A 27678-nucleotide genomic window follows, 5' to 3' on the forward strand; every position below is an offset into this window, starting at 1 on the left:
CATAATGAATTTAAAGAGGAAATGTGAACAAGACCTGTCTCCCTGGTGTCTCCCTGGTATCTCCCTGGTTTCCCCCTGGTGTCCCCCTGGTGTCTCCCTGGTGTCTCCCTGGTGTCTCCCTGGTGTCTGTCTACCTGGTGTCTCCCTGGTGTCTCCCTGGTGTCTTCCTGGTGTCCCCCTGGTGTCTCCCTGGTGTCCCCCTGGTGTCTCCTTGGCGTCTCCCTGGTGTCCCCCTGGTGTCTCCCTGGTGTCTCCCTGGTGTCCCCCTGGTGTCTTCCTGGTGTCCCCCTGGTGTCTCCCTGGTGTCTTCCTGGTGTCTCCCTGGTGTCCCCCTGGTGTCTCCTTGGCGTCTCCCTGGTGTCCCCCTGGTGTCTCCCTGGTGTCCCCCTGGTGTCTCCCTGGTGTCTCCCTGGTGTCTGTCTTCCTGGTGTCCCCCTGGTGTCTCCCTGGTGTCTGTCTTCCTGGTGTCCCCCTGGTGTCTCCCTGGTGTCCCCCCTGGTGTCTCCTTGGCGTCTCCCTGGTGTCCCCCTGGTTTCCCCTGGTGTCTCCCCGGTGTCCCCCTGGTGTCCCCCTGGCGTCTCCCTGGTGTCCCCCTGGTGTCTCCTTGGCGTCTCCCTGGTGTCTCCCTGATGTATCCCTGGTGTCTTCCTGGTGTCCCCCTGGCGTCTCCCTGGTGTCCCCCTGGCGTCTCCCTGGTGTCCCCCTGGTGTCTCCTTGGCGTCTCCCTGGCGTCTTCCTGGTGTCCCCCTGGCGTCTCCCTGGTGTCCCCCTGGCGTCTCCCTGGTGTCCCCCTGGCGTCTCCCTGGTGTCCCCCTGGCGTCTCCCTGGTGTCCCCCTGGCGTCTCCCTGGTGTCCCCCTGGTGTCTCCTTGGCGTGTCCCTGGTGTCTCCCTGGTGTCTCCCTGGTGTCTCCCTGGTGTCTCCCTGGCGTCTCCCTGGTGTCTCCCTGGTGTCTGTCTCCCTGGTGTCTCCCTGGTGTCTCCCTGGCGTCTCCCTGGTGTCTCCCTGGTGTCTGTCTCCCTGGTGTCTCCCTGGTGTCTCCCTGGTGTCTCCATGGTGTCCCCCTGGTATCTCCCTGGTGTCCCCCTGGTGTCCCCCTGGTGTCTCCTTGGCGTCTCCCTGGTGTCTGTCTCCCTGGTGTCTCCCTGGTGTCTCCCTGGTGTCTCCTTGGCGTCTCCCTGGTGTCTCACTGGTATCTCCCTGGTGTCTGTCTCCCTGGTGTCTCCCTGGTGTCTCCCTGGTGTCTTCCTGGTGTCTGTCTCCCTGGTGTCTCACTGGTATCTCCCTGGTGTCTCCCTGGTGTCCCCCTGGTGTCCCCCTGGTGTCTCCCTGGTGTCTGTCTCCCTGGTGTCCCCCTGGTGTCTCCTTGGCGTCTCCCTGGTGTCTCACTGGTATCTCCCTGGTGTCTCCCTGGTGTCCCCCTGGTGTCCCCCTGGTGTCTCCCTGGTGTCTTCCTGCTCAGGAGGGGGACGCTGGTGAGGACCTGCTGTCCCTCACGTTCCTCCTCGAGGTTCTGAGGCGTCTTCTCATGAAGAATGAAAGAGCCACAATCCTCAACACATGCAGACCAACACTGTGACAGAGACACAACTGTAATTCACACGTCTGCACAATGTGGCCAGATGTGTTGTGGAATTGTTTCCAGATGTTACTGACTCGGCTCAGTTTGATCCAGACCCAGAACTCCTCCTCTGGTCTCAGGACCCGTTCACACCTGATGTTCAGGTCTGAAGCTCTGGACCCGACCAGGTGTGAACGAGTCCTGAGTCCGAGCCGTGGACAGATGTGTTAAGTTGTGTGTGTTTCATGTGTCCAGGGTGACGACTGCTCCATCAGCTGCCCCCCCGGCCTGTACGGCACCAACTGCACCTCCTCCTGCTCCTGCCACAACGAGTTCTCCTGCTCGCCCAGCGACGGCTCCTGCTTCTGCAGAGAAGGTTCCTCTTCTGATTCCTTCCTCTTCTGATTCATTCCTCTTCTGATTCATTCCTCTTGTTCACCAGGCTTCACACTTTGTTCATCCTCATGTTTGGATTTAGATTCAATCCTGTGAAAACCCACAAAGATGATCAGATACTTCAAATAAGGAAGACAAATAATAAATCATAGGTTTCTCACATTAGTGCAGAAAGTACCTGGATCCGTTTCTTTGCTGCAGTAATAATAATATTAATAACTATATATAGGTAGCACGTTTAAAAGCAGCTCTTACACAGTGCTACATAAAGGCCAAATACAAACAAGAAAACAATCACATTATAAGACAAGAGGGAGGAGGCAGGAGAGAGGAGAGAGGAGAGAGGGGAGAGAGGAGGGAGGAGAGAGGAGAGAGGAGGGAGGAGGGAGGAAAGAGGAGAGAGGAGAGAGGAGAGAGGAGAGAGGAGGGAGGAGGGAGGAAAGAGGAGGGAGGAGGGAGGAGAGAGGAGAGAGGAGGGAGGAGAGAGGAGAGAGGAAGAAGGAGAGAGGAGAGAGGAGAGAGGAGAGAGGAGAGAGGAGGGAGGAGAGAGGAGGGAGGAGGGAGGAGAGAGGAGAGAGGAGAGAGGAGAGAGGAGGGAGGAGAGAGGAGAGAGGAGAGAGGAGGGAGGAGGGAGGAAAGAGGAGGGAGGAGGGAGGAGAGAGGAGAGAGGAGAGAGGAGAGAGGAGGGAGGAGAGAGGAGAGAGGAGAGAGGAGAGAGGAGGGAGGAGAGAGGAGAGAGGAGGGAGGAGAGAGGAGAGAGGAAGAAGGAGAGAGGAGAGAGGAGAGAGGAGGGAGGAGGGAGGAGAGAGGAGAGAGGAGGGAGGAGAGAGGAGGGAGGAGGGAGGAGGGAGGAGAGAGGAGAGAGGATCTGACTGACAGATGAAGTTCTTTCATTTCATCCATATGTGTAAAATATGCAGTGGACAATGACAATAACAAATCATGATTTAATTTGATGTTTTATATCAAAAACACATAATTGGTATAATAATAATTGATTAATGGAAAAATGAAAATAAACATGGATAGGATCTCTGCTCTCCGTCCTGATGAAGAATGAGGTTATTCTGTATTGTGAATATATAGATATATAAATATATAATTATTTGAATGGTGGCAGGAGGCGGGGCACACTCGGACAGGTGGCCAGTCAGTCACAGGTCTGATGCCTTAGAGTCAAACTGCCTCATGTTCAGCTACAGGAGATTTCTCAACCTTTGTACGAACCACGCTGCTTGAACCGCTGCACCACCGCGCCGCCCACAGAATCTTTTCCTTTTACTATTTTGTCCTCGGCTCGTTTAATATCGCTCAATATCAGCATCTTTAAATATGTATGTGGCGCTGCAGCTCGTGGGGAACGTGGGTAATTAAAGTGGAGAGACATCAGAGAGCAGAACCAGGCCTGAGAGCTTCGGCCTCAACAAGTGGGCGTCGCCTCCTCCTCACTCCTCTCTCACTCCAGAGCCTCAGTGATTATTAAGATCTACCAGCGTGTGATAGAAACGTTATAATAAACTGTGCTCGTGTCGATGATTGTAGAGCAAACATCTGATCATCTGTGCACGTACGCATTAATACTTTATATTATATATATAAATACACTCGAGTCTAGAGTCTAGAATTAAAACCAGATCCTTGAAGATGTTCTGCAGGAGTTCAGAAGGAGGGAACATCAGGACGTCTCAGACGGGAGGAGACAGAGGGATCGTCCTCATCATCTGACCTCGAAACAAACGGGTTCAAATCCTCTGGATGAACTGTTCACTGATGTTTATCATATTTTCTGATGTCATCAATAACCGATGAAAATACCTCCAGCTCTAACAAAGTGAATTACTCATTTCACTGATGTTCCTGATTGCAGCTCCAGAGGTGTGACCCCTCTGTGGACTAATGGTCCGTCCCTGTGTCTGCAGGTTGGCAGGGGGTGGACTGCACCATCCCGTGCTCCAGTGGTTCTTGGGGACTTGGCTGCAATGAGACGTGTCAGTGTGCCAACATGGCCGCCTGCGACCCCGTCAACGGAACCTGCACCTGCTCCTCGGGCTGGGGGGGCGAGTACTGTGACGCGGCGTGTCCGGTGAGTTGGGGGGGGGGGGCTCGTCTGTCTCTATCCTGTCTCACATTCAGACGCTCAGCTTCAAGGCCACAGAGACGTTTCCAGGTCCCAGCAGCTGAATCCAGTCTGTTTCATACTCTACAGAAGATGAGATGATTGTCTAACAGGAGCAGCAGCATTGAGACAGATGTGTTCTAAAGTGTGTGTGTGTGTGTGTTGTTGTGTGTTGTTGTGTGTTGTCAGGAGGGCTCGTACGGGCTGGACTGTGCAGAGCGATGTGACTGTGTCCACTCCGACGGCTGCGACCCGGTGAGCGGCTCCTGTCGCTGCCTCACAGGATGGACCGGTGAGTTCAGGACTCATCATGTACAGGAGGAGAAATCAAATCACCAGAGCAGCTGATTGGTTTAAACCTTATTGCCTGAATTCATTTCCAATTATATAAATCAATTATTAATTGTGTTTTTGGCCTGTCATACAGATGCTAAATTAAGTGGAGATTGTTAATTTCACTATAGCATATACAGTAGATATAAAATTAAGGTTTGAGGCAAATTAGCGACATTAGGCATAACGGGGCATAACCTTAATTTCACAAATTTTCCAGTCTCTGGTATATAGATTATTATATTGATTCTGCTTTTGACTGAAGTTGAATAGCAACATATGTTTTCTGTACAATCATTGCTGTTTCATCATCACAGTATTTCAAATACAGCTTGATACCTCAAAGTAACTTTGCTGCACAGTCCCAAGGGGCTAGTATGTATTTTCCACTCTGACCACTAGATGGCGGCAGAGTGCTTCCACTACCTTCCTTGGTATGTGTAGTATTTGCACCATCAGGCACAATCGTCACCTCGGCGGCATTAAGACCGGAATTGAGTTTGAGGCGAATTCGGGACAATTGTCCACAAGGGGTTAAACCTTCGGCTCGTTCAGTTAAACACGTCAAGGTCACGTGTGAACGAGTCGTGGCTCCGTTGAGTTGCTCACGTCGCAGAACTCCGATCTTCAGCGCTGACGGCTCTGGCGTGTTCTTCTGGTCTGGTTAGCGTGTTGTCTCCTCTGCTCTGGAGGAGGTTGACCCACATGGAGCCACCTGACCTCCTGCAGGTCAAACTGTGTAACTGCACACAGGAAGGACACACGTCTGAATTCATCTCTAAAGTTCTCACGTGTTCTAAACGTTCCACTTCCTGTCGGTTTGAACTTCAGACTTTAACCAAACTTGAATTAAAACCTTTCCTCTCGTCTGCACAGCAACACAACCTCATTGTTCTCTCACAGTGATGAAGAGCAGCCACAGCAGACGTGTGTGTTGTGTGTGTGTTGTGTGTCTGTCTGTGCAGCCTCTGACTGAACTCGTCACACACTCTCTCTGTTTTTACTCGTCCCCTCTTTTGTCTCTGGACGATTTGAAGCACAAACCTCTGTAATATGTGAGAATTGATTCTGGTAGAGATGAAACATTTCAACTTGTGTAGACGTGTTCACATCGACTCACACCACCGCGGTCCAGTGTGCGTCTCCATTGACTTTGTATAGATCCACAGTTTTCTGTCTGAGCAGCTGCTGGAGCTGGAGTCCACATGTGGACGGTTTGATCCAGATGATAGATTGGACACTTTTCCTCTCTGAGATGAAGCAGCAGCCTCAGTTTGTATTGATTGTGATGTTATGCTTGATGAAGACACTTGAATACAAATATCTAAAAGACGCAGGAAATGCTTCAGAGGCTTCAGTCTGATCCTGGACCTGAACATGATCTTTGAAACAGAATCTGAGGCTGAAGACGGACGTGATGTGAAAGGAACACACAAATCGATTTGAGGCACAACAAACTACAACCTGTGATTCAAGCTGCCTTGATCTGACAGCTCTGCCCTGTGTTCCGGCGCCCCCTACAGGTGGGATGCATCATTCACTGTCTGAGCCGGATGTTCATCACATCACGTAGAACCAACCAGCTAATGAAATGTGTTCACCTGCTGCTGAAGAGAGACGAGTGGACGTCTTCACCTCCACAGCTCCAACAGAACAAGACTCAATAAACCAGCTTCAGACTTTCAACACGTCTGTCCTGAGTCCTCCAGCGTCTTTCAGCTCTGTGGATGTCTTTGTCTCACGTCTCTGACATGACGTCCACACCGGGGACATTCCCTTCAGTTGTCTCTGAGCTCCAGCTCCGCTTGTCTGACAGTATTATTATTATTATTATTATAATGTTCCATCACAGTACACCAGAGTTACAAGGTGCTGTCTCAGGCCTCCAGGGGGCGTTGTGGTACTGAGAGACATGACACGCCCCCTAATGAAGGAACATGGCGGCTGACAAGACTTCAAACCTTTACATCCATAATAAATCTTTATAACGCACCAGAGGAAAGTGAATGTGGATGAATCACTTTTCAGATTTATGTGTGAGAGGTTTTAAAATGACCTGTTTCTGTGTTGTCATGTCAGAAGTTGTGTCTCTGCTGATTGTCAGTGAATGGTGACGAGTGCTGATCGATGTGAGACGATAACCGAGTGGAGACGTCTGAGCTCCCGTCCAGAGGGACGAGCGGAGACGCCACCAGCACAACTTCTCTCTCTCTCTGTAAATGTTCAGCTCCAGAAAGTGAAGTGAGTTTGGTTCGGAGAAGTGAAGCCATGTTGGTTCTCTGCAGAACGTTTGTGTAATCACAGTGGAGATGATGAGGAACTCGGTCCCATGAGATGAGAGCAGTGTTTTCATTAAGCTGAAATAAAAACCGTGTTTGTATCAGCTCATAAAAAGTTCCTCCTGTGACCCATCGGGTTCCCAGAGGACAAACAACACAACACGAGGAGATTAAACCCTTTTTATGGTTCATTTTTAATTTACCTGTAGAAAAGAAAACAAATGTAAACATGCGTCTGCCACTGTGATCACACTGGTCTCATTGAGATGATTCCAGTCTGTCCTGGTTTCCAGTGCAGGTCCCAAACACACAGAGAGTTTGTAAAGAGTAAACTGTGGAGGATCCACTTCCTTGTCTCAGGACCTTGATTCAAAAGCCTCATGTGAGAGGACGTTTCTTTGATTTGTGTCAAATCAGACTTTTGAGTTTTCTCTGAACACGTCTGTCACTTTGGAAACAGACGATGTGAGTTAACTCCCAGAATCCACATGCCCCCCCCACCCCCCCGTCTCCACCTCTCACCCGTTGTGTTAACTTCACATCCTGATGAACAGAGCTTCAGATTTCCACCCACTTTGTGGCTCAGAGGTTTATTAATTGAGTTCTAATGTCTGTGCCCCACTCGGCTATTCTCTCATATTCTGAGTCAAAGGAAGTTTCTAATGAGCTGCAGACACGAGAGGGAGCGCACCACATTCTCACTGTCTGTTTCTATATTTAGTGTGTGTGTGTGTCTGTGTGTGTGTGTGTTACTACAGTCCCACTACATCTGAGTGTGGCAGGACCCTGGAGACCAACATGTTGGTTTATAGTTTGAATGTGTGTCTGTGTGTTGTTGTGGAAACAGGTGATGTGAGGTTCAGCTTGAGGAGGCCGGGCTGGTTAAGATAAGGTGAAACATTAAAGTTAAGATGTTTCACTTCTCATCCCTAAGGTCCAGTTGACCTGTGTGTTGGTTTGGTCCGTGTCCCGTCTGCTAACACGGAGGAGGTTTGTGACCCATACTGCAGCCAGACACCAGGGGGCGATCCAGATGAGTTCATGTCTGGGAGTTTTCATGTGGTCCCTTGTTGTGTACAGTTTACGATTGTGAGTGTATACTTCTAGTGCACATTGTCGTACTTGTTAACACACACAAACAGAAAGTGTTTGTAAAGAAGTTGAGACACCAGGAAACAAATGTGAGTCAATGTAATGTGTCTTTAAGTTGCGTGTCTGTGTGTGTCCCCTGTGAACAGTGAGGCCTCTGATCGTTGTGCGAGTCAGTTTTTGTGCCTCTCAGACACACACACACACACACACACCAACGCACACACGCAACACTGATGAAAGAACAGACACTTCAGCAAATGATTAAAGGGCAAAAAGTCTCCGGCAGAATTTGGAGAATTTAGGTTTTTACAAAAAAATACAGGTGCCTGATAAAGTATTTATACTTCGTTACTTCAACACCTCTGTGGTTCTGGGTTTTGGGGATTTGTTGACGTGAAGGAATAAAGAGGACGTCCACAGACGAGTGTTGAATCTGTCTGTCCAGCTCTCTCGTGTGTAAAATCCACTTTACTGCTTTTCCCTCTTCATCCATCTTTCAGACTGTAAGTGACACATCAGGAAGAAAGAGTGATTCACTCAGAGTCTAAACTGTGTGTGTGTGTGTGTGTGTGTGTGTGTGTGTGTGTGTGTGTGTGTGTGTGTGTGTTGTGCAGGTGTGGGTTGTGACAGTGTGTGTGAGGAGGGACGCTGGGGACAGAACTGCTCGTCCAGCTGCACCTGTGAGAACGGCGGCTCCTGCTCCCCAGAGGACGGCTCCTGTGTGTGCGCTCCTGGATACCGAGGAACCAACTGCAGACGAGGTAATAAATATAATAATAATAATAATAGTAATAATAATAATAATATACACGTATGTTGTACTAATACTCTCCCAGCTATACTGACGGCAGAAACACTTGGAGAGAAAAATGTGCATCACTAGAATTGAACAATGTGATGCTCAGGAGAACTCAGACATTTCCACTGAATACGTCATGATCCTAATGATTTAGATGCATACAGATATTATATATTATATTTATGGGACTGCCATAAGTGTAATATGGTGATTAAATTCCAGGCGACTGTCGGGTCACAGTTATCATCTCTTGAGTGAATGAAACATCTTCGTAAGCTAAATAACCTGAAGGTTAGAGCCCACAGAGGAACTAAGCTCTGCCCCCTCGGGAAATAGAGACAGAAAACGTCTCTGGAAGTGGAAATGTCCTCGAGCACCTTGAGTTCCAGCAGCAAGTTGAAACTCTGTGAACTCTTCAGAGTGGAGCTTGCTGCTCGACCTTGGGACGCTGGTGAAAGAAGACGTCTCAACTCGGGGGACAAGTGATGAACTTCAGGGTGAAGACTTTCTCTCCTGCCGCTGGAGGAAAATATATAATACTGGAACCTCAAATGGCTCCAATCAGATTGTTCTGTATTTTAAAAACACATCATAAGTTCACTGAGATTGATCCACTGGTTTCTGTTAGTTTGAATCGAAGCTGCTCCCTGATCTGTGGAACACACACACACACACACACACACACACACACACTCCCTGTGCTTCTCTCTGGTTCCTGCAGTTAACTCAATTAGTGAGACGCTGTTGTGAGAGGAGCAGCTGATCTCACCACTTAGAGAGGAGGAGATAAAGCTCAACTGATAGAGACAACAAGTGGACCTGCGGCAGGAATACACACACATATACACACACACAGTGTATATATATACAGTATATGCATATATATATATACATAGATTATAGGACAAAGTAGGATATAAGACCCTTCATTTAAAATGACTGCACCAATCAGTAGTGTCCTCTATAGACTCACACACACTGCTAACCCACATACTTCTAACATGTGTGTGTGTGTGTCTGTGTGTGTGTGTGTGTGTGTGTGTGTGTGTCTGTGTGCGTCTCCTCCGCAGCCTGTTCACCTGGTTTCTACGGTCACCGCTGCAGCCAGTCGTGTCCTCAGTGTCTCCACAGTGACGGAGCGTGTCACCACGTCACCGGACACTGTGAATGTCTCTCTGGATTCTTCGGCTCCCTCTGCAACCAAGGTGTGTGTCTGTGTGTGTCTGTGTGTGTCTGTGTGTCTCTCTGTGTGTGTGTGAGAATAAAGTTGTATTATCTCAACATGACACCTTCTTACCCGTGATCCCAGCAGCTGAGTTTTGTTCTGGATCTGTTTCCTGTTCTCTGAACGCTCTGACGTCTCTGATGGACAGAGCAGTGCGTCCCTCTCCAGCTCTGGAATGTCTCCGTTCTGTAGCGACGCTCTGGAATGTCTCCGTTCTGCAGCGACGCTCTGGAATGTCTCCGTTCTGTAGCGACGCTCTGGAATGTCTTCGCTCTGTAGCAAAGCTCTGGAATGTCTCTGTCTCTGTAGCGACGCTCTGGAATGTCTCTATAGCGACGCTCTGGAATGTCTTCGTTCTGTAGCAACGCTCTGGAATGTCTCTGTCTCTGTAGCGATGCTCTGGAATGTCTCTGTCTCGATGCTCTGGAATGTCTCTGTCTCTGTAGCGACGCTCTGGAATGTCTGCGTTCTTTAGCAACGCTCTGGAATTTCTTCGTTCTGTAGCGACGCTCTGGAATGTCCCCGCTCTGTAGCGACGCTCTGGAATGTCTCTGTCTCTGTAGCGACGCTCAGGAATGTCCCCGCTCTGTAGCGACGCTCTGGAATGTCTCTGTCTCTGTAGCGACGCTCAGGAATGTCCCCGCTCTGTAGCGACGCTCTGGAATGTCTGCGTTCTGTAGCGACACTCAGGAAAGTCTCCGCTCTGTAGCGACGCTCTGGAATGTCTCGGTCTCTGTCTCGACGCTCTGGAATGTCTCTGTAGCGACGCTCTGGAATGTCTCTGTCTTTGTAGCGAAGGCTGAGAAGAGTTAAAAGATGAAACCTTGAGCGAGTTGTGCTTTTTAAAGCGTTTCTCCACTGAACCAGGATCTGCTGAGGTTCAGCTGCTCTGCAGGTTAAACAGGTTTGTGCCAAATGGAATTTGAAATCGAGCCGTGGAGGAGGATGTGAAATATTCATCATCATTAAACATGAAGCCTTAGTTATGCCCTGTTCTACATTATCCATTCTGCTGGCCGCTGCATCTTTGAGGAGGCCCTCAGATAACTGGATGATAAATCAGACGCACCGGGCTTCTCCCCCCCCGGCCCGGTTCCCTCTGTGCTGGAGAACCTTTTGTTCTAATGAGATTATTGACGGGTGAAGTCTTCAGGGTCGGTTTCATCTGAGGGGGAAACCGCTCATCGGGGGTTTGTACCTGCTAATTGTTAAAAGAGGTAAAAGAGGATTTCACCTCTTCAGCCGAGATGTCAAAGTCCAGTTCTGTGACTCAGCTGTTTACATGCACAGTGCACGTGAGCCGTCATGTGATCTCTGCTCTCAGATCAAAACGATTCCAAAACGTTCACGTGGACAAAACACTGTTTCAAAGTATGAGGGGGCGGAGCCTGAAACTACTGGAAACTTTAACTTGAATAAAAGAACAACAGAACATTGTTATAATTCATCCTCTGAGGAACATGAACCAAAGAACGTGTCCAGTAGATGATATTTCATGTGCAGCCGAGGGAGTGAGTGACCTCAGTGCAGAGCCACGGTTCATATGAAGCAGGACTCCAGAGTGAGCTGAGCAGAGAGAAGCTCTTCAGGGAGCAGGTCCCTCTCCTGCTCATTATCTTCACTGAGTCCTCCTGGTTCTGGTCCACACGTCCTGGTCCAGCAGCTGCTGCTTTGATCCACACGTTACACACACTGCTCATATGTTGGTAACTGTTACGTTAGTGCAGCGCTTCATTAAAACTGGAATAACGATCTTTATCTGCTCATATTCACAGACACATCCTCTCCTGGGCTACACACATGGACACACAACTTATCAACACAATACACTTTATGCAACAGGTGGAAAATGCAATAAAATCTGTATAGAAAATTAATTTAAACTAACAGCTCGTGTATTTATATTTAAATGTTGTCTTATCCTAATTATAACTCTTAAAAAATAACTGTTAAATATTGTGATGCTTAATATTATATATATATATACATATATATATAAAATACTCTCAGCACTTTTTTAACCTGATCAACTAATTTGAAATAAACATGAACACTTTTTTATTACATAATGTTTCATCTCACGTTAATTGACAATAATCATAAAACCCAGAGCACATTAAAACCTTATCAGAGCCCAAAGAATCTCTATCTCAATATGTTATCATCTTAACTACATTAGGTGAAATCTGAGAATAAAGAAGTGTTATTAGGTCCTGAAGCAGCAGGAAGCTCACGTCACTAACACGACGGAGAACAAAGTGGATCAGAAGCTTCGCTGAGGAAACATCTGGTCCAGGGTTAGGAACCAATCACAGCCCTCGAATAGAAGAGATAAAATAAACAGATAAAACACATTTTAACTGAAGAAATAAGGTCTAAATAGGAGGAACAGAGATATTTGAGTGATTTAATTAATGTGCAGTTTGGAGATGATGTGAATTAACATGAGTTTTGAATGTTCCACTGAAGGAGAAGGTCACAGAAGATAAATCATCCTCATTACCCAGTTTTTATTAACGAGCTTCCTGATGAGGGAAACAGATTTAAAATCTAATCTTCTTCCAGTATTTCTCTTTTAAATGGATTTTCTTTCTTCCTCACATTCTGAGACTGAAGTAAAAATAGAGATTAAATATGATTTATTGATGTTTTAGTGCAATATTTAAATCCCATCAGCTCAAATAAGATGTGTTCAGATCAAAGATAAGAGCTCGTAACTTCCTCAGGGATCCTGAGCGCTGGTTAAACCTGCGAGTCGCTCACTCTGTGATGTTTCCAGAACAATATGAGCCGAGCTGGATTTATGTTTGTCAGATGCTCCGGCTCCAGTGACTCAGCCGGACTGAACAGTTTCATGGTTCCATTGAACCCAAGTCTGTGAAACCCTGAGAGGGTTCAACCAGCAGGTTTGTTCCTGAGCAGAGAACTAAGATTGAGCCAAAGGATCATTTTCATCCACAGACTGAGAACAAAGTTTAGTTCCTTGTTGACTTTAATTCACAGAAACATTATGTGATGATGAATTTCCTCCATAATGATGAGCACCATTAAAAAGATGGTGAATCAGAGATTTTACATCACGACACTTTCTTACTCTGATGCTTTAACTTTTCCATCAGCTCTTAATTTAGTGTCATAATGAAAGAATGTTATAAACACTGATGTGTGTCAGTGCTGATCTGCTGCTGAGCTGTTGTTGTGTCAGTGCTGCGATGTCTGTCTCTCATATAGAAACATAAACGTCTGTGTGAGTTCAGGGTTTGAATTTGTTTCATCTCCCTCATCGCTCTGCTCCATGTCCCATAATACAGATGTATATTTATATAAATGTCTGTGATGATCTTAATGTGCTGTTTACAGAACTGTGTTGTTTTGACCTGATATTCAGTGAGTTTGTAATGAATGTTGTGTGTCTGTCTCCTGCCCCCCCCACAGTGTGTCCCAGTGGGAGGTTCGGTAGCGCCTGTGCCGAGTCGTGCTCGTGCACCAACAACGGGACGTGTCATCCCATCGACGGCTCCTGTCAGTGCTTCCCAGGATGGATCGGAGAGGACTGCTCCAGACGTAAGGCCGTGATCTCTCTCCCTCTCTCACACACTCCCCCTCTCTGTCCTCTCTGTCCTCTCTGTCCTCTCTGTCCTCTCTGTCCTCTCTGTCCTCTCTGTCCTCTCTGTCCTCTGTGTCCTCTCTGTCCTCTCTGTCCTCTCTGTCCTCTCTGTCCTCTCTGTCCTCTCTGTCCCCACTCATCGAGCTGAGACAACGGAGGGGACAGAACCTGGAGCCAATTACTCCATCGGCTCTGACGCTAATTATCCATCTAACATTGAGCAGAGCGACTCCGTCCCTCCATCACTTGAGAGGCTAACGAAGACTGTCCAGATGTCATGATGATGTCTGTGTGCGTGTTTGTTCATCTGTGTGTGTGTGTATGTGTGTGTGTGTGTGTGTGTGTGTGTGTGTGTGTGTGTGTGTGTTTGGCAGCATGTCCTCAGGGCTCGTGGGGCCCAGACTGCATCCACACATGTAACTGTCACAACGGAGCTCAGTGCAGTGCAGCAGACGGAGAGTGTGACTGCAGCGCTGGATGGACGGGACTCTACTGCACCCAGCGTACGTCTCTCTCTCTCTCTCACACACAGACACACACACACACACACACACACACACACACACACACACTGATACACTCTGGCTGCTGGAGGAGCTTGTTTCAACCACTTGAAACTTCATCCCTACAGCTCCATCTGCTGGAAGATACTAAAACTGCATCTATAAACACCACATTCCCTTTCCTACCTCGCATCCTCCTTCCCTCGTTCCCTTGTTTCCTTCTATGAAAACTCATTTCAGTCGATTCTGTAAAGTCCTTTTCTGTTTCCTGAGTTTTATGAATATTTATTTTGTCGGCATCAGGTCTCAGGATTATCACAGTTATTCCCACAGTGATGGAGGATAAATTATCATGTTATTTGTCTCATATTCCCAGTTTGTGTCATATTCCCAGTTTGTCTCACAGATGTTAACAAGGATCAACTTCCTGTTCTTAATTCAACACGAGTCAAACAGAAACTTAGTGATCAGTGAGGAAGCTCAGTCCCACGTGAGGATCCTCTCCCAGGACACACACACAAGCTGATGGAACTGAACACAACAACACAACAACAGGATTCACTACATGCCTGGGATTCACAGTTGTTGTGTTGTGTTGTGTTGTTGCAGGTTGTCCTGCAGGTTTCTTCGGCTCTCGGTGTGCGGAGGTGTGTCGCTGTCAGAACGGAGCCGACTGTGAACACATCACCGGACGGTGCTCGTGCAGGACGGGCTTCATCGGACAGAGCTGTGAACTCAGTGAGTGTGTGTCTGTGTGTGTGTGTGTGTCTGTGTGTCCTTGTGTCGTACCAACAGGTCGCAGCTTTTGTCCTTTTACATTTTGATACTTTTTTAATTAGGTACATTTTTTAAACATCCTTAACAGAATCTTATTTTCATAAAATAGTAGAGATCTCAATGGGATTGACATAAATTATAGTTAAATTACATTTGTATAATTATTCAGGTGGAATCAGAATAATCAGGAAATTGAATTGAATTTGCAGGACAACTGGAGATGAACATAAACAGTAACTTCAAAATGTTATGTTGAAGCAAATGAAGCAAATTCAGTAGATTAATGAGAAATGATGATGATGAAACAATATTAAAGCAGTTTAGAAAAGATTAATGTAATAAAAGTATTAAACAGAAGCAGATTTAAGACATTTGGAAACTTAATGAGTCCCTGAGAAGCTTCACTGGACCATGAGACTCGAGTGTGTGGTGCACGAGAGTGAAGATCAGCTGCTTGATGACATATCAATATTGAGATATATAAATCCAGCTGTGTGTAACTGCACTTCCCCCCCGATGACTGTGATGTGTGTGTCTGTGCAGAGTGCCCTGCGGGGACCTTCGGGTTTGGCTGCCAGCAGCTGTGTGAGTGTCTGAACAACGCAACCTGCGACTACGTGACGGGGACCTGCTACTGCAGCACCGGCTTCAAAGGGATCCGCTGCGACCAGGGTGAGAGCTAATGGCTGCGTGGGGGGGGCACACTGCTTCTGTCTGTTCTGCTTCAGATGAATCACAGACACGGAGATGACAGGATGCATCAGAGAGAGAGACCGGACCGATGTCCTTCTTCACTTTCACTTCATCTGAACTTTTCTCCTCTGATTAAACATTTAGTAGTTAGTGAAAGATCTCAGTAGATTTGAGTTTGTTCTTTCTTAAAGGAAACAGGTTCTTTACTCAGATTGATCATTTTAATTAGTGTCATGACTGTAAAAAGTTAACCTGCTTTAGAGTTATGAAAAAACATCTGTGTCCTCAGCCTGTCCATCGCTGCAGCTCCTCTTTCAGCCTCTGTCTCAAACTCTTGGTTTTAGCTCCTGTCCCTTTAAGACCCCTTTATACACATGTCGCTGCTGATTGGACGACACCTCTGACACGCCCTCTAGAGACAACCAACCCGGAAGCTCGCTGATGCTTTTTAGAGGAAACATGTCGTTGAACCCAGAAACTGAATCAAATCATTTTGAGATGATTGAATGTGGCCCTGGCCTCGTTAGGGGGCGTGTCTTATGCATCGTGACATCACATGACCTCATGATGACGTGGAACTACGCTCCAGACGTTTTGATTTTAATTAAAAAAAAACTTTATAATAAACTAGAGGAAGAAACATCAGAAGCTGATTCAGATGTTTTCTCAGGAAAGCGTCAGTGTTCACTTCCTGCTTTTGAGGCTGAAGGTTTCTGATTGGTCACGTGATGTCCACGCCCTCTGTCCTCAGCTGCTCTGATGATGGAGGAGCTGAACCCCTACACCAAGATCAGCCCGGCGCTGGCGTCCGAGCGCCAGTCGGCCGGCGCCGTCCTGGGCATCGTGTTCCTGCTGCTGCTCCTCGTGGCCATGCTCGGCCTGGTGGTCTGGTTCCGCTACCGGCAGAGAGAGAAGGGTCACCAGGTGCCCAGCGTCACCTACACCCCCGCCCTGCACATCAACTCCACAGACTACTCCCTGTCCGGTGAGTCGCTGCTTGACTTCCTGCCCCCCCCCCCCCCTCTCTCTTTGTACTCTCAGGTACCGAACGAGGACGATTCACGCGATCAAGGCTCTGATTGGTTGTTTGGATTATTTATTGAATTGTGAAAATCTGTCTGCTGTCAATCACAGGGAATCTAATCCTTCAGTTTCCAGTTTCCAGTTGATAAAACATTTTGGAACCTGAAACAGTTTGAATTTGAGAAATGATTTAACATGATTCAGATTCTTCCAGCTGCTCGTTGCTCATGTTAACGACGCCTCGGTCACTTTCATTGATTAACCCCTTGTGTCAGTCACGTGCAGCATGTGTGTGTGTTGTCGTGTTGTGAGATTGTGTGTTGATGTGCTGACAGCAGGGCTGCAGTGCACAGGCCTGCTCTCCTCTACAGACTCCTCCCCCAGCAGCAGCTCAGTCGGCGGCTGCTTCTCTAACCCGAGCTACCGCACGCTGGGGCCCTGCACGTACACCGCGCACTACGCCACGCCCCACAAGAGGGCCGCCGCCAAGGTGAGCCCCCCCCCCCCCCCCCCCCCCTCCTGCACAGAGATCCACCACTGACTGTTTAATAATCCACATGTTAGGGTGAGGGTAGGGGCTTAGGGGGTTATCTGAGGCGCTGTGCTTTTTTGATATGGACGAAATAACAATTCTCATTAAATTACAAATTCTTTCTCGTATTGAAACTTCTTTCTGGATGAGACGAGCTGCCTCACAGAACAAACAGATCTCTGCTGTGAGGTGTTAAGCTCCAGCAGCTGAAAGGAAGTAAAGACATTTGACTCAGATTCTATCGTTGATCCAGACGCATCAGACTTTTGAGCTTTTTATCAAATCTGAGGAATAAGAATCAAACTCCTGCTCGATCCTCGTCTGTTGTGTGAAGTCTGTGGTTTTCTGATGTGTTGTTTCCAGATGAAGACGAAGCGGCGCCACAGGAACAGCGCCCCCGAGTGGGGAGCCTACTGTAACCTCAGGGATCTGGGTCAGTGCAGCACGTTTCAGAACCACTGTGAAGATCCTCTGAGGTCAGGGGTCAGTGACAGAGCTCCTCCCTCTCGTCTCCCTAAAGGTGTCTACTGCATCGACCGGCGCTACAGCCACCACCTGGAGCCTCCACGCTACAGAGGTACCACCGCCCCCCCCCGAGCCCTGCACCAATGCCCCTGCTCCAATCACTGCCCTCAGCCAATCACTGCCCTCAGCCAATCACTGCCCTAAGCCAATCACTGCCCACAGCCAATCACTGCCCACAGCCAATAACTGCCCCCAGCCAATCACTGCCCTCAGCCAATCCCTGCCCTCAGCCCATCACTGCCCTCAGCCAATCACTGCCCTCAGCCAATCACTGCCCTCAGCCAATCACTGCCTCTGTTCATGTTCCTTCTCCCCTGTTGAAAGTGTAAAGAGTTGTTTTGTGTTGATCATCGATACGAGAAGGTTCCAGGTGAAGGAATAGATTTGACCTCAGAAACCTTTGCACCATATTAACCTTGTGTTGATTGTGTTGGTTGTGTTGGTTGTGTTGGTTGTGTTGGTTGTTTGCTCACATGTGTGTTTGTGTCCCTGCAGGAAGAACCCGACTCCTCTGTCCTCGTCCTGCTGAGCTCGTCCTCCTGTGTTGACCTTGACCCTTTAACCCCTCAGAGAATCTCTCCTGCTCCTGAATGCTGAGCTTCTCTCTCTGACCCTGAACTGCTCCATGTTGATGCAGCTTCACCTCTGTCCTCCATCTTGACTCTAACATGTTTGACCCTGAACTGCACCATGTTGATGCAGCTTCACCTCCGTCCTCCATCTTGACTCTAACATGTTTGATCCTGAACGTTCTCCCTGTTTTCTACAAATCTCATGAAAAGACAAAACCCATCAGTTGATCTGTGACATGAGAAACTGACTCGTCCTCTCGTTGTGAGAAAGTGAAGAACTGTTGGTTTCTGTGGTGGATTTGTTGTAGATGAAGACAAAGTGTCCTCATAAGACTTTTAAAGACATAATAATGAGGAAAGTCTTCAGGTCTCCACAGCATCAGATCCCACAGGTCATGATGGTAACCACTGTTATCCCAGGACGCTCGTTTCATTCACACTTTGCAGGAAATGAAGAAATGGGAATTAATAATAACTTAATCAGTTCTTCACAACTAATACTATGAAATCCACAGGGTAAAACCCACAGATACAGATCATAAAGGTGATATGATATGATGTGTGATATGAAATGTGATCAGACGGTGGAGGCTGGTTCGTTTCAGCTTCCAGACTCTTTGAGAATCTTTATGTTTTTAAACATTTTGAAAAGGTCTCGTACTTTTCACGGTCTGAAGAGAAATACTTCATCAATCTGAATTTGTTTAGAACCTTCTCGTAAATCGTTCACACACAGAATGAATCCTCTGGTTTCTTCCCGTGTGGCGTGACGCGTGTGCTTCCTGTGTTCCGTGTGCAGACTACATGAAGGGCTCCTTGTCCAGCACCTGCTCCCTCAACAGTGAGAACCCGTACGCCACCATCAACGACCCCCCCGCCCTCTGCAAGCACTCTGAGAGCAGCTACGTGGAGATGAAATCCCCGACTCGCCACGACCACGTGACTCACTGCTGCTCCGCCGCCATCATCACCGCGGCTCCCGCCAAGAACGTGTACGACATGGGTACGATCAGGATCCTGTCCTCAGGGGTCCTCGTTGGTTTGTTGTGTTTGATTCTCACGTCCAATTGTGTTTAAATGTTTTAAACGTTTTCTAGGAGCTGCTTCATGTTGAGAAGTTTCCAGCTCCTGCTCAGAAGAACCTCAGTTCCACTGACGAGCCTCGTTTGAAGTTAACAGAATAAACTGATCAGAGCTTCCAGCGCTGGTGTTTCCTCAGGTTCCAACAGGAGATGTTCACCTGGACAGTTAGGGTTATGGTATCGTCCCTATTCGTCTTCTTCATGGTGGAATTTAATGAAGAGATAGAATCTTTCTAACGCGTCTGATGGATGTAACAGCTGTGTCTCAGTTCAGGGTCTGAATCCAACTGGTTTGTGGAGGATTTCTATGTGTGTGTCACCAGTGGGGGATTGGGTTAACCCTCGTTCTGACTGGTGCATCGTGACCTCCTGCAGCAGAGCCACCAAGCCACCTTCAATCCGCGTTGAAGCAGTTTTAGAAACGATCAGGGATCAAATCCAGCCTCAGTTGATGTTCAGTGAAAAGAAGTTGATAAACAACTGAAGATAGTGAAAACCTCTCTTCACCCAGAAGCCTCTTAGAGCTGAAGCTCTCTGAGCCTCGGGGACGATGAGCTTCTCCTTTCTGAAGGAACTTCTAGGTCGTGGACACAAACTCATCAATATCAGTCCTGTTAGTCTGTTGATCATCAGGATCCAGTCTTTGTCTCTGAGAAATGATCCAGTCTTTGTCTTTGTCTTTTAACGAACGTGAGGACAAATTCCTGGACCTGCTCGTTTGTCCAGATCCAGGTCAAAGTTCAGGTCCTGCTGATCCACACGTTTATTTACAATCTGTCCTGAAGGTTTTATCTTAACAGACAGAATATTATAAACTCACCTCATCAACACGACTTGTATTTATTGTCTCCCCCCCGCCTCTCTCTCTCTCTCTCTGCCCCCCCTCAGAACCGACCATCAGCATCATCCAGGGACCCGGTGGTGTGGTGGTCCCGCTCGGTTTCCCTCAGAACCCGTACGACCTGCCCAGGAACAGTCACATCCCCGGACACTACGACCTGCTGCCTGTCCGCCACAGCCCCCCCCACAGCCACAGCCCCCCCCTGCCCGGCAGCCCCACCAGCTCCCTCCTTTAGACCGCACCCCCAAAAACATGGCGGACCAGTGCCCCGCCCATTTCCCCATGAACCAGGAAACTGTGAAGTGGGACAACAGGAAAAGATCAGTTCAGTTTGTGATGAGGACTAATATTTATTTATTTATTTGTGTGTGTGTGCGATCTTATCACTGTATTATATCTGAACTGTTTGTGTGGTGAACAGACGGAGGAATAAACACACACACACACACGTTTATTCTGGATTATGCTGATCTGGTCTTTTTGGATCCGACCCGGTTCAGAAGAGTCCGGACAAAGAGCTGCTGGATTGAGATGAAGTGAACATCTGGAGCAGTGCAGGGACATTATGAACATCTGGAGAGGAGACGTTCATCACTCCAGAGATAAACAATCTCTATAAACAAGGACTGAAAGTATGAAGAGCACAGGAGCTGCTCAGATTCACTCTGTACATTTCTGGTATTTTTACAAATGGTTTCTTATTTCCTGTTTACATATTTAAAGATCCTGCCGGGGGGTCCTCGCTTTCTCTCTGAAATAATGATCTTTTTGTATGTAGTGTAGACAAAGTTGTGTATTGGATGTACACTTACTGTACACTTGTGATTATTATTGTGGTTTTCTTCTGTTGTGTTAAGCTTATTACACCTGCATGCCAAAGATTATTCAAGTTAAATAGTTATCCAGAAATACCCTTTTGTCCTTTAGAGCAAAGTCCTTTTTGGCGTTTCAACTTCCTCCACATCTCTGACTCCATGTTTTTCTAATCACGTCATTACAGATATGAACAACATGAAATGAGGGAAATCCTTTAAATGTTTCCATCGACACACGTGTTCCTTTGATACGTTTCCACTGAAGCAATAACCGACATGTTGACAATCAGACGTTAACGGTTCGATTCCTTTGGTTCCTCTTCTTCTTCTTCTTCTTCTTCTTCTTCTGTCGTTTCTTCATCTTCGATCCAAACAATCGTTTTTGTTTCCAGCCTGAAACTCAATAAAGTTGTGAGCTCAGAGGAGTTCTGTTCTGTCCTGTTACGCATTATTATTAAGAAGATTTGAAACGGGTCAAATAGAAATATAGAAGTGTTTCATCTGCATGAGACAAATACTGGAAATGTTTCCCAGAGAAAATGTTTAACAATAAAAAAAAGCCCAGAATCAATGTGACTGTTACAGAAAACTGCAAAGATTTATCTACGTTTTGTAAATACACGAAGTATTAGACCTGATTCCAGACCAGTTGTAAATATATATAGTTCCAGCTACACTTTGAAGGGGTGGACAAAATAATCAGAACGCCGGTCAACACAACACAACACAGTTTGAACTAACATCACAGACACTTAAATCAACAACTTTAACGTCGTTTCAACACAATCTGAAGGACACACACTAATCTGCAGTTATCACTGTTGTGATAGTGAGTCTGTGTTCGGGTTCTGGATGAAATCACAGGTGAGGTTCTGTCTGTAAAACGATTGTAACCTGACAATCTGTATATTATTTATTTCTAAATGAAAAGTTTATTTCTTTCACTTACAACTGAACTTTTATGTCACTGGACCTGAGATGCACAAAGTGACACTTCCAGTTACCATGTGGTTGTTTCCACCAAGGAATCGATTGGAGCAATAAGTATAACTCAGATGAAACAAGTAGAGTCCAGGCTCGTGTAAAGGTTTATGACTGGTGCGCTTTATTAAGATGAACTGATAACTTAAGATATAGACACAATTGTACAATTTATCAATCTGTACAAAACATAAAACCATTCCTTTTGACCCCCCTCACATTTAACCTTCCAGATTCATTGAAATGACAGAATTTCACTCTTACATGTTTACACTGGAATTACAGTCAGTTATAGAATATAGTAAAAAAAAAAAAAAAATCAAAACACACTTCTTAAAAAAAACACGGAACAATGGAGGTACGTGAAGCAGGATCAGGAACCTGCCTCAGAAGAAAGGAATCACTTTGTCCACAGCAGCTGGAGCCTGGAGCGGCTCGGCCGGCCCGGCTCACACACTCCAGAGCTGCCGGCCCGGCTCACACACTCCAGAGCTGCCGGCCCGGCTCACACACTCCAGAGCTGCCGGCCGCCCTCTGCCTCTACACACACGCTCAGGCATCGCTACGTCTGCTAACACCATCACACACGGACACGGCTACACAACCTGGAGTCAACAGAGCACGCTCCCGGGGTTCTGACGGGAAGGTGGCGAGCGGCGGGAGGGACGAGGATCGGCGGGTGGACACGCCCCCCTCGCCAGCCAAGCCACGCCCGCAGCAGAGTCCATGGACAGTAATGAACATGTTAGATACATAAGGCGATGCAACATGGGAGTTGCAGTCATACAGAAAGCCATGCATTGTGTTGAAGTCAGAGGCAGCTCGGTGTATGTAGGCTTCACGTGACAGGGACGACCCGGGCGCCGGTCGGGGACGAGGAGGATGACGGGGGGGTGGTAGCGGGGGAGTGAGAGACAGGGACGAGCGGTGGGGGGGGGCACTGAGACCAGACGCTGGTGAGAATCTGCTCAGTCTCAAGTCTTTTCTCAATTCCTTCACATGAAGACTTCAGGAGAGACTCAGCCCGAGTTCCACAGAACTAAACACCATCTGGGTCGTGAACAGTGGAACCTCAGAGGTCCAGATTCTCCCTGTGAGTCAAATCTAACCCCAGACCGGGAGGCGTGTTTACTAGATCAACTATTAAGGTTCAGTGCAAGATCTTGACACGTTTACGCTCATGAAATCCAACCTGCGTCCTCAGTGCCCACACGTCTGGTTCCATGCAAAGCAGAACTAACCTACTGGAGATGTTTGATTATAGTGTTATCGAGTTTCAGAGGAATGTCAAACGAGAATACTTCAGCTGTGTCTTTCCTTCATTTGCTAAAGAAGTGCGCTAAGGGGAAAAGATCCAAACATCCATGTGCTAGTTTCTGCATAGTTGTAGTCATGTGAAGAAGATGCAAACTCTTCTGTTGGGGCAGGACGGCCTGACGAGTGTCTTCAATCAGGACGTCCTTCCACACGGAGACTGACAGGAGGACGACAGGGACATCCCAACCTACAGGGGTCCTTTTCAGAGTCCAGATCTTTAGCTTTATAAAAACAAGCAGCACAGCAGACTGCCGGCTGACCTCTGACCTGCTGACCTCTGACCTGCTGACCTCTGACCTGCCGCCGGCAAACCCAAGCAAGAGATTCTACGTGTCACTAGCGTCATATTCACAGCGATCAGATCCATGATACTACCAGAGCACACACGTCTACACTGTGCCTGATACATCCACGAGTTTCAAAACAGTACATTGCACTAAAGAGAGGGGGGGGGCTAAAATGACAGAGGAGAAGCTTGTATATAGGGAAACACTGAAGAGCAACTCGGATGTGCTTTAAAGTCATATATACCTAATATCAGATATGATACGAGACAAAGTGGAGAAATCAAGCGGAGCAGAAAGGAAACTAATCACATTCATAGATTAAGACATTTTGTGACGTGTCAGCGCTTCTACAGTAATGAAATCTAAAGTGAGATGAGATGCTCGCTGCCTGCTGTCCTGCAGAAAGCTAAAGACAGAGGGGCTCTGCTGGGGGGGGCCACCCCACGCGGTTACTTCTTCTTATACTGGGATATATTCACCTAGGGCGGGGGGGGGGGGGGCAGGTGCAGAGCGGGGGGGACGAGCCACAGCGACGAGGCCGCGACCCGAACTCCACGACTCACGGTGCACCAAGGCAGTCTATTTTCTGAGGGAGGGGAGGGGGGGGTGAGCCAGGAGCTGGGGGAGGGGGGGTGGGAGGAAGGGGGAGGGGGAGGGGTAGCAGCAGCCTACCGCGGCCGGGCTAGATGTTCTGACAGCACTGCATCTTTGGTTTGTTCTCAGTGGGCTGCACCTGGATGTTCACCACGTTGTTGCTCGGGGACATGTCGCTCTCCTGGCGCTCGGACATCTGCTTCTGAGACACGATACGGTAGATCTCTGAGGGGGGGGGAGAGGGAGGAGGTTACCTGAGGCACTGCTCAGTGTGTGTGTGTGTGTGTGTGTGACATCATCACAGCTGAGGCCAGCACACTGGTCATGTGATGAGACTCTGTGAAGTAAAGATCTAAACTCCTCTCTCACTTCCTAACAGCAGCTTCCTGTGATCTACAGAGAAACTCTATGAACAGTGAATGAAGCTCGTCTCCCAGAGGACGAGCTGTCCTCAGGGGGACGAGCTGTCCTCAGGGGGACGAGCTGTCCTCAGGGGGACGAGCTGTCCTCAGGGGGACGAGCTGTCCAGACCACATGATGTCACAAAGTTCCTTCTGTGTGAGTGGGACTTCTCCCTCTGATGAGCCTCGTTAAAACAGCAGCTCGGAGCATCAACAACACAACGGCAACAAGAGGTTTCCTCAATAAATGTCAAGTCTGTTGGCAGCGGTGACTACACACAGACACACACAGAGAAATACACACAGACACACACCTGTCAGAATGGTCTGGAAGGCCGTCTCAACGTTGGTGGAGTCCAGAGCCGACGTCTCCAGGAAGGACAAACCGTTCTTCTCTGCAGGACAAGTAGAGCAACAGGTCACGTTAACCATTCACCAGATGGGTCACATTCCAGAGCGTTCCACTCGTTAGACTGAACCATCTCCCTCAGACTGAACCATCTCCCTCAGACTGAACCATCTCCCTCACACTGAACCATCTCCCTCAGACTGAACCATCTCCCTCAGACTGAACCATCTCCCTCAGACTGAACCATCTCCCTCACACTGAACCATCTCCCTCAGACTGAACCATCTCCCTCACACTGAACCATCTCCCTCACACTGAACCATCTCCCTCAGACTGAACCATCTCCCTCAGACTGAACCATCTCCCTCAGACTGAACCATCTCCCTCAGACTGAACCATCTCCCTCAGACTGAACCATCTCCCTCACACTTCACTTCATCAAATGACAATTATAAGAAATACAGGGGAGTCTGTTCATGTGATAATCAAAGAATTCATAAATCATCTAGAAAAATGAATAAAAGTTTATTTGAAACCGTTATAATCATTTCAGAGGAAAATCCAAAACTCTGAATGATTTCTTCATTATTGATTCATTACTTTGTCTCATTTAATTAATGTTTAGAAAAAACTTTTCATGGTTTTAGACGGATAGTGGAAATATGATGTTCTGTGTTTTTGTTATGATCTTTGTCCAAAGACTTTCTGGTGAGTTGAAAATGAGATCTAGAGGCGGGGGGGGGGGGGGGTGTTACCAGCGAAGGCCCGGGCCTCGTCGGTGGGCACCGCCCTCAGGTGGCGCAGGTCGCTCTTGTTCCCCACCAGCATGATGACGATGTTGCTGTCGGCGTGGTCCCTCAGCTCCTTCAGCCAGCGCTCCACGTTCTCGTAGGTCAGGTGCTTGGCGATGTCGTAGACCAGGAGGGCGCCCACCGCCCCGCGGTAGTACCTGGGGGGGGCCACAGGACACACTTTGATAACAGAGCTGTGTCTGACAGGGACGGTTCATATTAATAACACACAGACACAGATATGGATTCAGACCTGTGTGTGTAGCATCCCGACCCCCCCGACCGTCTCCTCTGTACTCACGCTGATGTGATGGCCCGGTAGCGCTCCTGTCCGGCCGTGTCCCAGATCTGGGCCTTCACCGTCTTGCCGTCCACTTGGATGCTGCGTGTGGCGAACTCCACTCCGATGGTGCTCTTACTCTCCAGGTTGAACTCGTTCCGGGTGAAGCGGGACAGCAGGTTACTCTTCCCCACGCCAGAGTCCCCGATGAGGACAACTGGAGGACACGAGGGACAAACACCTTATTAGGACTTAAACGTTTTACAGGTGTTACAGAGGGAACGTCCTGTCAACAACTTCACTGTTCTTTAGTTTGATCTTTATATTATGACCATGTTCTAACAGATTTCACACCAATCAGATCTGTATATTATTGATTTATGTATTGAGCATCTCTCTGCTGCTCATCAACAACCTGTCGGGCCCAGTTATTATAAATCAGGTGAAGTACCTGATGTATCACTAACAAATTCATTATTTAACTTTTCAGTCATCAAACAACTGTTTTCAAACTGGTGAGTGTTTTCAGATTTCAATGTGTTTTCACAGAAAACTGAATGTTTGGGACTAAGAGACGAACTAAAGAACAGACGTCACCTTGAACCTCAGGAAACTGATGAACTGTTATTTTTCACTGTTTTCAGGAAATATTTTGAAAACTATTTCTCGTTCAGATTTGAGCCTCTTCAAAGAGAAAAGACTGATTTAAAGACGTCACCTTCAGCTCAGACAAATCTGTTGAGACTATGTTTCACAGACTCAAGGATTAATCAATAAAGTGTTTCATCCAATGACAGAAGTCATCACTGATAATAGGAAGTTATTTGATTGGTATATTGTGAATTAAAGCCTTGTAGCATTATGAATGGATTTATTCATCTGTCCGCTGGAGCATTGAATGTGTTTGTTATGAAGATGGTTTTTATTCTTACTTTTACATTTAAATGTCTCAAACTAATTTCTTCAGGTTTGTTGCTGAGCTGGTTCAGAACCAGATGTTCTTCATGTGTGAAAACACATCTGTAATAATGTGTTCAGTCACCTAACGGATTAATCTGCTGCTCATTCTGTGCAGATGTAAATATAAACACATGAAGACATGAAGCTTGTTTAGTCCCGAGCTGGTCGTGGATCAGTTCTCACTGTAACGTGTTGATTTGATCTCACTGACATTCAGTTTGTTTACCTCGTTTCCTCTGAGCTTTGTGTTTTTAACATTATCTCTAGAAGCAGCTAACACTTAGCATTAGCCTGTAGCCCAGTGACCCGCAGTCCACTGGTTATAACGGGTCTGTGGTCCAGGTGATAGTCGGACCCGGACCGGACCTCATGCTGATAACGTGATAACGGTGAACATTAGGTGTGTCCGCCCGCCGCCGCTAGCAGCTAGCGGCTAGCGGCTAACGGTCGTGTCGCCCGGTGACTGAACCGGAACCGAGCCGAACCCGCGGCTCCTGGTTCGGATGGAGATCGACGTGTGGTTTGAATCCCAATGAACGCGATGACACGGACCCGCCGCTGAAACGCGATCCGGGACAAAGGTGGACGTTAGCCTGGCAGCAGTCAGCTGGCCTGTTAGCATCCGAGCTAACCCGGATCGGGACCAGAGCGGCGCGTTTACCTTTGAACAGATAATCATACTCGTCATCTCTGGTCCCCATCGTCCTGCTGAGTCACGGTCCGGCCGAGGTGCGATGGTTCGAGGGAGGAGGAAGATCTGCGCTGGTTCTGGTCCAACGGGATCTGTTTGGAACTCCACTTCCGTAACGTCTTCTTCCTTGGCAGCCTGGAGGCGGCACAACACAGCACCCCGACATCTAGCGGCCAGGAGAGGAACTGCCCAGCCTCTTATAGTGGAGACCGAGAAAAGGTTGAACAAGATACACACAAATACACAAATACACATAA

The 27678-nt window shown here is 47.8% G+C and overlaps 2 protein-coding genes across 2 annotated transcripts in view; one reads left to right on the top strand and one right to left on the bottom strand.

The window, feature by feature from the left end:
* Positions 1 to 20190, top strand: part of LOC128436813 (multiple epidermal growth factor-like domains protein 11) — a 51473-nt gene extending 31283 nt beyond the window's left edge. The window contains exons 7-24 of the mRNA XM_053418722.1: positions 17 to 1379; positions 1462 to 1561; positions 1645 to 1724; positions 1816 to 1936; positions 3876 to 4039; positions 4262 to 4364; positions 8391 to 8537; positions 9646 to 9780; positions 13236 to 13364; positions 13782 to 13910; positions 14520 to 14648; positions 15231 to 15359; positions 16132 to 16365; positions 16742 to 16893; positions 17299 to 17368; positions 17456 to 17512; positions 18832 to 19035; positions 20003 to 20190. Coding sequence (XP_053274697.1) covers positions 17 to 1379; positions 1462 to 1561; positions 1645 to 1724; positions 1816 to 1936; positions 3876 to 4039; positions 4262 to 4364; positions 8391 to 8537; positions 9646 to 9780; positions 13236 to 13364; positions 13782 to 13910; positions 14520 to 14648; positions 15231 to 15359; positions 16132 to 16365; positions 16742 to 16893; positions 17299 to 17368; positions 17456 to 17512; positions 18832 to 19035; positions 20003 to 20190 — 3634 coding nt within the window. The remainder of the gene's footprint in view (positions 1 to 16; positions 1380 to 1461; positions 1562 to 1644; positions 1725 to 1815; positions 1937 to 3875; positions 4040 to 4261; positions 4365 to 8390; positions 8538 to 9645; positions 9781 to 13235; positions 13365 to 13781; positions 13911 to 14519; positions 14649 to 15230; positions 15360 to 16131; positions 16366 to 16741; positions 16894 to 17298; positions 17369 to 17455; positions 17513 to 18831; positions 19036 to 20002) is intronic.
* A 3803-nt stretch (positions 20191 to 23993) lies between these two features.
* Positions 23994 to 27581, bottom strand: rab11a (RAB11a, member RAS oncogene family). The gene is made up of 5 exons (XM_053426962.1): positions 27392 to 27581; positions 25792 to 25987; positions 25455 to 25648; positions 24665 to 24745; positions 23994 to 24174 (listed from the first exon to the last, which is right to left on the bottom strand). Exons 1-5 carry the CDS (start codon positions 27429 to 27431, stop codon positions 24038 to 24040), a joined length of 648 nt encoding a protein of 215 aa, XP_053282937.1. The 5' UTR covers positions 27432 to 27581; the 3' UTR covers positions 23994 to 24037.
* Positions 27582 to 27678: the final 97 nt, after the last annotated feature.

Source organism: Pleuronectes platessa, chromosome 1 (assembly GCF_947347685.1).
Source record: "Pleuronectes platessa chromosome 1, fPlePla1.1, whole genome shotgun sequence".
Lineage (NCBI taxonomy): Eukaryota > Metazoa > Chordata > Actinopteri > Pleuronectiformes > Pleuronectidae > Pleuronectes > Pleuronectes platessa.